At 44.3% G+C, this 10,491-nt stretch overlaps 1 protein-coding gene across 1 annotated transcript; it reads right to left on the reverse strand.

The window, feature by feature from the left end:
* Nucleotides 1-4,157: 4,157 nt before the first annotated feature.
* On the reverse strand, nucleotides 4,158-10,233 carry LOC113043941 (mucin-22-like). Its single transcript, XM_026203494.1, has 5 exons — nucleotides 10,101-10,233; nucleotides 8,753-8,852; nucleotides 6,404-8,625; nucleotides 4,944-5,680; nucleotides 4,158-4,203 (listed from the first exon to the last, which is right to left on the reverse strand). The coding sequence occupies exons 2-5, from the start codon at nucleotides 8,844-8,846 to the stop codon at nucleotides 4,158-4,160; spliced, it is 3,099 nt and encodes a 1,032-aa protein (XP_026059279.1). The 5' UTR covers nucleotides 8,847-8,852; nucleotides 10,101-10,233.
* Nucleotides 10,234-10,491: the final 258 nt, after the last annotated feature.

The following is a 10,491-nucleotide window of genomic DNA, read 5'->3' on the forward strand; positions in this document are numbered from 1 at the left end:
AACTGTTGTGGAGGATTCAGTTGTTTTAACACTATTTTGTGGTGCTGTTGTGGTAACTCCTGCAGTAATGGTGGATGATTCAGTTGAAGTTGTAGTGGTTGAGGGCACTGCTGTTGTGGAGGATTCAGCTGTTGTAACAGTAGTTTGTGTTGCTGTTGTGGTAACTCCTGCAGTACTGGTGATTGGTTCAGTAACAGCTGTAGTGGTTGTTGAGGGCAACGCTGTTGTTGTGGCGGTTGTGGAGGATTCAGCTGTTGTAACACTAGTTTGTGGTGCTGTTGTGGTAACTCCTGCGGGAGTGGTGGATGATTCAGTAAGAGTTGTAGTGGTTGTTGAGGGCACCGCTGTTGTTGTGGCTGTTGTGGAGGATTCAGCTGTTGTAACAGTAGTTTGTGGTGCTGTTGTGGTAACTCCTGAAGTAGTGGTGGATGATTCAGAAACAGCTGTAGAGGTCATTAAGAGCACCACTGTTGTTGTAGCTGTTGTGGAGGAATCAGCTGTTGTAACACTAGTTTGTGGTGCAGTTGTGGTAGCTCCTGCGGTAGTGGTGGATGATTCAGTAAGAGTTGTAGTGGTTGTTGAGGGCACCACGGTTGTTGTAACTGTTGTGGAGGATTCAGTTGTTGTACCACTAGTTTGTGGTGCTGTTGTAGTAACTCCTGCAGTAGTGGTGGATGATTCAGTAGAAGTTGTAGTGGTTGAGGGCACTGCTGTTGTTGAGGATATAGCTGTTGTAACACTAGTTTGTGGTGCTGTTGTGGTAACTCCTGAAGTAGTGGTTGATGGGTCAGTGAGAGATGTAGTGGTCGAGGGCACCGCTGTTGTGGAGTATTCAGCTGTTGTAATACTAGTTTGTGGTGCTGTAGTGGTAACTCCTGCAGTAGTGGTGGATGATTCAGTAACAGCTGTAGTGGTCGTTGAAGGTACTGCTGTTGTTGTAGCTGTTGTGGAGGATTCAGCTGTTGTAACAGTAGTTTGTGGTGCTGTTGTGGTATCTCCTGCAGTACTGGTGGATGATTCAGTAACAGCTGTAGTGGTTGTTGAGGGCAACGCTGTTGTTGTGGCGGTTGTGGAGGATTCAGCTGTTGTAACACTAGTTTGTGGTGCTGTTGTGGTAACTCCTGCAGTAGTGGTGGATGATTCAGTAAGAGTTGTAGTGGTTGTTGAGGGCACCGCTGTTGTTGTGGCTGTTGTGGAGGATTCAGCTGTTGTAACACTAGTTTGTGGTGCTGTTGTGGTAACTCCTGCAGTACTGGTGGATGATTCAGTAACAGCTGTAGTGGTTGTTGAGGGCAACACTGTTGTTGTGGTGGTTGTCGAGGATTCAGCTGTTGTAACACTAGTTTGTGGTGCTGTTGTGGTAACTCCTGCAGTAGTGGTGGATGATTCAGTAAGAGTTATAGTGGTTGTTGATTGCACTGCTGTTGTTGTGGCTGTTGTGGAGGATTCAGCTGTTGTAACACTAGTTTGTGGTGCTGTTGTGGTAACTCCTGCGGTAGTGGTGGATGATTCAGTAAGAGTTGTAGTGGTTGTTGAGGGCACCACTGTTGTTGTGGCTGTTGTGGAGGATTCAGCTGTTGTAACACCAGTTTGTGGTGCTGTTGTGGTAACTCCTGCGGGAGTGGTGGATGATTCAGTAAGAGTTGTAGTGGTTGTTGAGGGCACCGCTGTTGTTGTGGCTGTTGTGGAGGATTCAGCTGTTGTAACAGTAGTTTGTGGTGCTGTTGTGGTAGCTCCTGAAGTAGTGGTGGATGATTCAGAAACAGCTGTAGAGGTCATTAAGAGCACCACTGTTGTTGTAGCTGTTGTGGAGGAATCAGCTGTTGTAACACTAGTTTGTGGTGCTGTTGTGGTAACTCCTGCGGTAGTGGTGGATGATTCAGTAAGAGTTGTAGTGGTTGTTGAGGGCACCACGGTTGTTGTAACTGTTGTGGAGGATTCAGTTGTTGTACCACTAGTTTGTGGTGCTGTTGTAGTAACTCCTGCAGTAGTGGTGGATGATTCAGTAGAAGTTGTAGTGGTTGAGGGCACTGCTGTTGTTGAGGATACAGCTGTTGTAACACTAGTTTGTGGTGCTGTTGTGGTAACTCCTGAAGTAGTGGTTGATGGGTCAGTGAGAGATGTAGTGGTCGAGGGCACCGCTGTTGTGGAGTATTCAGCTGTTGTAATACTAGTTTGTGGTGCTGTAGTGGTAACTCCTGCAGTAGTGGTGGATGATTCAGTAACAGCTGTAGTGGTCGTTGAAGGTACTGCTGTTGTTGTAGCTGTTGTGGAGGATTCAGCTGTTGTAACAGTAGTTTGTGGTGCTGTTGTGGTATCTCCTGCAGTACTGGTGGATGATTCAGTAACAGCTGTAGTGGTTGTTGAGGGCAACGCTGTTGTTGTGGCGGTTGTGGAGGATTCAGCTGTTGTAACACTACTTTGTGGTGCTGTTGTGGTAACTCCTGCAGTAGTGGTGGATGATTCAGTAAGAGTTGTAGTGGTTGTTGAGGGCACTGCTGTTGTTGTGCCTGTTGTGGAGGATTCAGCTGTTGTAACACTAGTTTGTGGTGCTGTTGTGGTAACTCCTGCAGTAGTGGTGGATGATTCAGTAAGAGTTGTAGTGGTTGTTGAGGGCACCGCTGTTGTTGTGGCTGTTGTGGAGGATTCAGCTGTTGTAACACTAGTTTGTGGTGCTGTTGTGGTATCTCCTGCAGTACTGGTGGATGATTGAGTAACAGCTGTAGTGGTTGTTGAGGGCAACGCTGTTGTTGTGGCAGTTGTGGAGGATTCAGCTGTTGTAACACTAGTTTGTGGTGCTGTTGTGGTAACTCCTGCGGTAGTGGTGGATGATTCAGTAAGAGTTATAGTGGTTTTTGAGGGCACTGCTGTTGCTGTGGCTGTTGTGGAGGATTCAGCTGTTGTAACACTAGTTTGTGGTGCTGTTGTGGTAACTCCTGCGGTAGTGGTGGATGATTCAGTAAGAGTTGTAGTGGTTGTTGAGGGCACCGCTGTTGTTGTGGCTGTTGTGGAGGATTCACCTGTTGTAACACTAGTTTGTGGTGCTGTTGTGGTAACTCCTGCAGTACTGGTGGATGATTCAGTAACAGCTGTAGTGGTTGTTGAGGGCAACACTGTTGTTGTGTTGGTTGTGGAGGATTCAGCTGTTGTAGCACTAGTTTGTGGTGCTGTTGTGGTAACTCCTGCAGTAGTGGTGGATGATTCAGTAAGAGTTGTAGTGGTTGTTGAGGGCACTGCTGTTGTTGTGGCTGTTGTGGAGGATTCAGCTGTTGTAACACTAGTTTGTGGTGCTGTTGTGGTAACTCCTGCAGTAGTGGTGGATGATTCAGTAGAAGCTGTAGTGGTTGATGGCACTGCTGTTGTTGAGGATACAGCTGTTGTAACACTAGTTTGTGGTGCTGTTGTGGTAACTCTTGCGGTAGTGGTGGATGATTCAGTAACAGCTGTAGTAGTTGTTGAGGGCACCGTGGTTGTTGTAACTGTTGTGGAGGATTCAGTTGTTGTAACACTATTTTGTGGTGCTGTTGTGGTAACTCCTGAAGTAGTGGTTGATGGGTCAGTGAAAGATGTAGTGGTTGAGGGCACTGCTGTTGTGGAGTATTCAGCTGTTGTAATACTAGTTTGTGGTGCTGTTGTGGTAACTCCTGCAGTATTGGTGGATGATTCAGTAAGAGTTGTAGTGGTTGTTGAGGGCACCGCTGTTGTTGTGGCTGCTGTGGAGGATTCAGCTGTTGTAACACTATTTTGTGGTGCTGTTGTGGTAACTCCTGCAGTAGTGGTGGATGATTCAGTAAGAATTGTAGTGGTTGTTGAGGGCACCGCTGTTGTTGTGGCTGTTGTGGAGGATTCAGCTGTTGTAACACTAGTTTGTGGTGCTGTTGTGGTAAACTCCTGCAGTAGTGGTGGATGATTCAGTAAGAGTTGTAGTGGTTGTTGAGGGCACTGCTGTTGTTGTGGGTGTTGTGGAGGATTCAGCTGTTGTATCAGTAGTCTCTGGTGCTGTTGTGGTAACTCCTGCAGTACTGGTGGATGATTCAGTAACAGCTGTAGTGGTTGTTGAGGGCAACGCTGTTGTTGTGGTGGTTGTGGAGGATTCAGCTGTTGAAATACTAGTTTGTGGTGCTGTTGTGGTAGCTCCTGCGGTAGTGGTGGATGATTCAGTAGGGGTTGTAGTGGTTGTTGAGGGCACCGCTGTTGTTGTAACTGTTGTGGAGGATTCAGTTGTTGTACCACTAGTTTGTGGTGCTGTCTTGGTAGCTCCTGAAGTAGTGGTGGATGATTCAGAAACAGCTGTAGAGGTCATTAAGACCACCACTGTTGTTGTAGCTGTTGTGGAGGATTCAGCTGTTATAACACTAGTTTTGGGTGCTGTTGAGGCAACTCCTGCAGTAGTGGTGGATGATTCAGTAAAAGTTGTAGTGGTTGTTGAGGGCACCGCTGTTGTTGTGGCTGTTGTGGAGGATTCAGCTGTTGTAACACTAGTTTGTGGTGCTGTTGTGGTAACTCCTGCAGTAGTGGTGGATGATTCAGTAAGAGTTGTAGTGGTTGTTGAGGGCACTGCTGTTGTTGTGGGTGTTGTGGAGGATTCAGCTGTTGCAACAGTAGTCTGTGGTGCTGTTGTGGTAACTCCTGCAGTACTTGTGGATGATTCAGTAACAGCTGTAGTGGTTGTTGAGGGCAACGCTGTTGTTGTGGTGGTTGTGGAGGATTCAGCTGTTGTAACACTAGTTTGCGCTGCTGTTGTGGTAACTCCTGTGGGAGTGGTGGATGATTCAGTAAGAGTTGTAGTGGTTGTTGAGGGCACTGCGGTTGTTGTGGCTGTTGTGGAGGATTCAGCTCTTGTAACACTAGTTTGTGGTGCTGTTGTTGTAACTCCTGCAGTAGTGGTGGATGATTCAGTAAGAGTTGTAGTGGTTGTTGAGGGCACCGCTGTTGTTGTGGCTGTTGTGGAGGATTCAGCTGTTGAAACACTAGTTTGTGGTGCTGTTGTGGTAACTCCTGCGGTAGTGGTGGATGATTCAGTAGGAGTTGTAGTGGTTGTTGAGGGCACCACGGTTGTTGTAACTGTTGTGGAGGATTCAGTTGTTGTACCACTAGTTTGTGGTGCTGTTGTGGTAGCTCCTGAAGTAGTGGTGGATGATTCAGAAACAGCTGTAGAGGTCATTAAGAGCACCACAGTTGTTGTAGCTGTTGTGGAGGATTCAGCTGTTGTAACACTAGTTTTTGGTGCTGTTGAGGTAACTCCTGCAGTAGGGGTTGATGATTCAGTAAAAGTTGTAGTGGTTGTTGAGGGCACCGCTGTTGTTGTGGCTGTTGTGGAGGATTCAGCTGTTGTAACACTAGTTTGTGGTGCTGTTGTGGTAACTCCTGCAGTAGTGGTGGATGATTCAGTAAGAGTTGTAGTGGTTGTTGAGGGCACTGCTGTTGTTGTGGGTGTTGTGGAGGATTCAGCTGTTGTAACAGTAGTCTGTGGTGCTGTTGTGGTAACTCCTGCAGTACTGGTGGATGATTCAGTAACAGCTGTAGTGGTTGTTGAGGGCAACGCTGTTGTTGTGGTGGTTGTGGAGGATTCAGCTGTTGTAACACTAGTTTGCGCTGCTGTTGTGGTAACTCCTGCGGGAGTGGTGGATGATTCAGTAAGAGTTGTAGTGGTTGTTGAGGGCACTGCTGTTGTTGTGGCTGTTGTGGAGGATTCAGCTGTTGTAACACTAGTTTGTGGTGCTGTTGTGGTAACTCCTGCAGTAGTGGTGGATGATTCAGTAAAAGTTGTAGTGGTTGTTGAGGGCACTGCTGTTGTTGTGGCTGTTGTGGAGGATTCAGCTGTTGTAACACTAGTTTGTGGTTCTGTTGTGGTAACTCCTGCAGTACTGGTGGATGATTCAGTAAGAGTTGTAGTGGTTGTTGAGGGCACCGCTGTTGTTGTGGCTGTTGTCGAGGATTCAGCTGTTGAAACGCTAGTTTGTGGTGCTGTTGTGGTAACTCCTGCGGTAGTGGTGGATGATTCAGTAGGAGTTGTAGTGGTTGTTGAGGGCACCGCGGTTGTTGTAACTATTGTGGAGGATTCAGTTGTTGTACCACTAGTTTGTGGTGCTGTTGTGGTAGCTCCTGAAGTAGTGGTGGATGATTCAGAAACAGCTGTAGAGGTCATTAAGAGCACCACTGTTGTTGTAGCTGTTGTGGAGGATTCAGCTGTTGTAACACTAGTTTTTGGTGCTGTTGTGGTAACTCCTGCTGTAGTGGTGGATGATTCAGTAAGAGTTGTAGTGGTTGTTGAGGGCACCGCTGTTGTTGTGGCTGTTGTGGAGGATTCAGCTGTTGTAACACTAGTTTGTGGTGCTGTTGTGGTAACTCCTGCAGTAGTGGTGGATGATTCAGTAAGAGTTGTAGTGGTTGTTGAGGGCACTGCTGTTGTTGTGGGTGTTGTGGAGGATTCAGCTGTTGTAACAGTAGTCTGTGGTGCTGTTGTGGTAACTCCTGCAGTACTGGTGGATGATTCAGTAACAGCTGTAGTGGTTGTTGAGGGTAACGCTGTTGTTGTGGCTGTTGTGGAGGATTCAGCTGTTGTAACACTAGTTTGCGCTGCTGTTGTGGTAACTCCTGTGGGAGTGGTGGATGATTCAGTAAGAGTTGTAGTGGTTGTTGAGGGCATCGCTGTCGTTGTGGCTGTTGTGGAGGATTCAGCTGTTGTAACACTAGTTTGTGGTGCTGTTGTGGTAACTCCTGCAGTAGTGGTGGATGATTCAGTAAGAGTTGTAGTGGTTGTTGAGGGCACTGCTGTTGTTGTGGCTGTTGTGGAGGATTCAGCTGTTGTAACACTAGTTTGTGGTGCTGTTGTGGTAACTCCTGCAGTAGTGGTGGATGGTTCAGTAAGAGTTGTAGTGGTTGTTGAGGGCACTTCTGTTGTTGTGGCTGTTGTGGAAGATTCAGCTGTTGTAACACTAATTTTTGGTGCTGTTGTGGTAACCCCTGCAGTAGTGGTGGATGATTCAGTAGAAGTTGTAATGGTTGAGGGCACTGCTGTTGTTGAGGATACAGCTGTTGTAACACTAGTTTGTGGTGCTGTTGTGGTAGCTCCTGAAGTAGTGGTGGATGATTCAGTAACAGCTGTAGTAGTTGTTGAGGGCACCGCAGTTGTTGTAACTGTTGTGGAGGATTCAGTTGTTGTAACACTATTTTGTGGTGCTGTTGTGGTAACTCCTGAAGTAGTGGTCGATGGTTTAGTAAGAGATGTAGTGGTTGAGGGCACCACTGTTGTGGAGGATTCAGCTGTTGTAATACTAGTTTGTGGTGCTGTTGTGGTAACTCCTGCGGTAGTAGTGGATGATTCAGTAAGAGATGTAGTGGTTGTTGAGGGCACTGCTGTTGTTGTGGCTGTTGTGGAGGATTCAGCTGTTGTAACACTAGTTTGTGGTGCTGTTGCGGTAAATCCTGTAGTAGTGGTAGATGATTCAGTAAGAGTTGTAGTGGTTGTTGAGGACACCGCTTTTGTTGTGGCTGTTGTGGAGGATTCAGCTGTTGTAGCACTAGTTTGTGGTGCTGTTGTGGTAACTCCTGCAGTAGTGGTGGATGATTCAGTAGGAGTTGTAGTGGTTGAGGGTACTGCTGTTGTGGAGGATTCAGTTGTTGTAACACTAGTTTGTGCGGCTGTAGTTGTAACTCCTGAAGTAGTGGTGGATGATTCAGTAACAGCTGTAGTAGTTATTGAGGGCACCGCAGTTGTTGTAACTGTTGTGGAGGATTCAGTTGTTGTACTACTAGTTTGTGGTGCTGTTGTGGTAACTCCTGAAGTAGTCGTTGATGATTCAGTAAGAGATGTAGTGGTTAAGGGCACCGCTGTTGTGGAGGATTCAGCTGTTGTAACAGTAGTTTGTGGTGCTGTTGTGGTATCTCCGGCAGTAGTGGTGGATGATTCAGTAAGAGTTGTAGTGGTTGTTGAGGGCACTCCTGTTGTTGTGGCGGTTTTGGAGGATTCAGCTGTTGTAACACTAGTTTGTGGTGCTGTTGTGGTAACTCCTGCAGTAGTGGTGGATGATTCAGTAAGAGTTGTAGTGGCTGAGGGCACTGCTGTTGTGGAGGATTCAGTTGTCACAATAGTTTGAGGTGCTGTTGTGGTAATTCCTGCAGTAGAAGTGGATGATTCAGTGAAAGTTGTAATGGTTGTTGAGGGTTCTGCTGTTGTAGAGGATTCAGCTGTTGTAACACTAGTTTCTGCTGCTGTTGTGGTAACTCCTGCAGTATTGGTGGATGATTCAGTAAGAGTTGTAGTGGTTGTTGAGGGCACTGCTGTTGTTGTGGCTGTTGTGGAGGATTCAGCTGTTGTAACACTAGTTTGTGGTGCTGTTGTGGTAACTCCTGCTGTAGTGGTGGATGATTCAGTAAGAGTTGTAGTGGTTGTTGCGGGCACTTCTGTTGTTGTAGCTGTCGTGGAGGGTTCAGTTGTTGTAACACTAGTTTGTGGTGCTGTTGTGGTATCTCCTGCAGTAGTGGTGGATGATTCAGTAACCGCTGTCGTGGTTGTTGAAGATGTTGTTGTAGCTGTGGGTGTTGCAGAGGTGTCCACTGTACTAACAGATGATGGTGATGTTGAATCTGTTGTGGACTGAGTTGTTCCAACTTGAACTGTTGCTACAAAAGATTTAAAGATTTAAAAAAGGTTTATTGTTAAAGTTACACATTTTAAATGTTTTATGTGTGAATTGTGGAATTTTTGTTGTTGTTGTTTTGTAAGATTTTGTTTTCACATTTCACCTACCAAAAAAAATCCACATTATGATAAAGGCTTTTCGCTCCATTTTGGAAAGAGTCCAACACTGATAAGAGTCTTTTCTAAATCCAGTGGTGATCATAAGAATCTGCAGAGTAAGTAATATACAGAAAGTTTAACCACATACACACTAATATATAAAATGAGGTAAAATGAGTATCGAACACATCGCTATATTTCTCAGTAAATATATTTCTAAAGGTGCTGTTTATATTAAGTTTCACCAGATGTTATTAACAACCCAAGTAATCCATCCATACAAAGAAAACGAAACAGATAAGTTCAGAAAAATAAGTTCTGTGTAATAAAATGGAATAACCCAGGGAAAAATAGTATTGTAAACGCTAACTCTGTGTGTGTGTGTGTCATACAATTAATCACAATTAATTACATACAAAATCAAAGTTTTTTCACATAACATATGTTTGTGTACTTTATATTTTGTAATTATTTACATGTGTTTACATGTAGGGTATATATTTATATTCGTATAATTTGTATTATATAAAATATATATATATATAAAAAAAAAAAAAAAAAAACTCAACTGAGTACTGGTGCGCCGTGTTAGGTACGCACGCAGAGTAGTGATATGTCCGGTTCTTTTCCGCGAACCGGTTCTTTCGGACAGTTAGTTTCAATGAACCGGTTCAAAAAACCGGTTAACCGGTTATTTTACTCAATAACATAATGACGTCATTTTCCCGATGACTTAATGACTATCGTCCTGGGTCGGGATGAAAATTTATTCAACATATTCAATTACATAAAGTCAGTAAACATTACTTCAGTCAGACAAAATTTATCTTCGCAACTAAGCACCCAAATACATGTTTAGTTTTCTACTCAGTCTGAAAAAAGGACACTTTACATCATAATTAGTCCGCTTCTAATTAGGCCCTATCACTAGATTTCACCAAATTTAAATAAAATTCCAATTGCTTATCATTATACAAACTAAAATATTCTTTCATTATGACTCCTTAATAGTAAACACACATGGTTCAGTAAATAAATGGATGTCCCTTGATAATAGGAATGTCCTTTCATATCAGGATAAATGATCACTTAGTAGGCTATTGTAAATATAATGACTAAATAAATTTTATATAAAATACATCACAAAATAACAGAACACAGTCTACTGCAAAAATGACAAAATATTACATTTTATTACATAACTACATTATTTATTGCCCTAGCATTGAAATAGTAGGCAAATTGCTTCGATTCTTATTATACGCCAGGTGCAAAATTTCCAGCGATTAAACTATAGCTTACTGTATATCTAAATATGATTAAGACAAACATATTTAGAGAAATGAAATGCTCTTACCAGTCTTTGAGCAGATATATTTTACTGAACACGTTGATCGGTAGGCTAATCCGCAGTTGTGTCGGTGGTCCAATAGCCCAATTATTCTGTGCTCCAGTTCTTCCGATTCTCTTGGATCACCTGTGGCGCTGCCTCTTATACCACTTAGTGACGTCCTGATCTGTGGTTTGTTACTTAATGTATACGCACAGATAATGTGAATGGAATGCCTTTTGGCAGACACCGTGACGATTTTTGTTTTTCTCAAAAATCTATTGTATTGTGCCAGCCTCTGGCGTGCGCAAAAATGTATAAGCAGACCTATTTATAGAAACTGTTGAGCACTTGATAAACACCGTCATATAGCTAGATGCACATTTTAATTTGTAATCCTCATACCATGACTGTTTTC

This window comes from Carassius auratus, chromosome 26 (assembly GCF_003368295.1).
Source record: "Carassius auratus strain Wakin chromosome 26, ASM336829v1, whole genome shotgun sequence".
Lineage (NCBI taxonomy): Eukaryota > Metazoa > Chordata > Actinopteri > Cypriniformes > Cyprinidae > Carassius > Carassius auratus.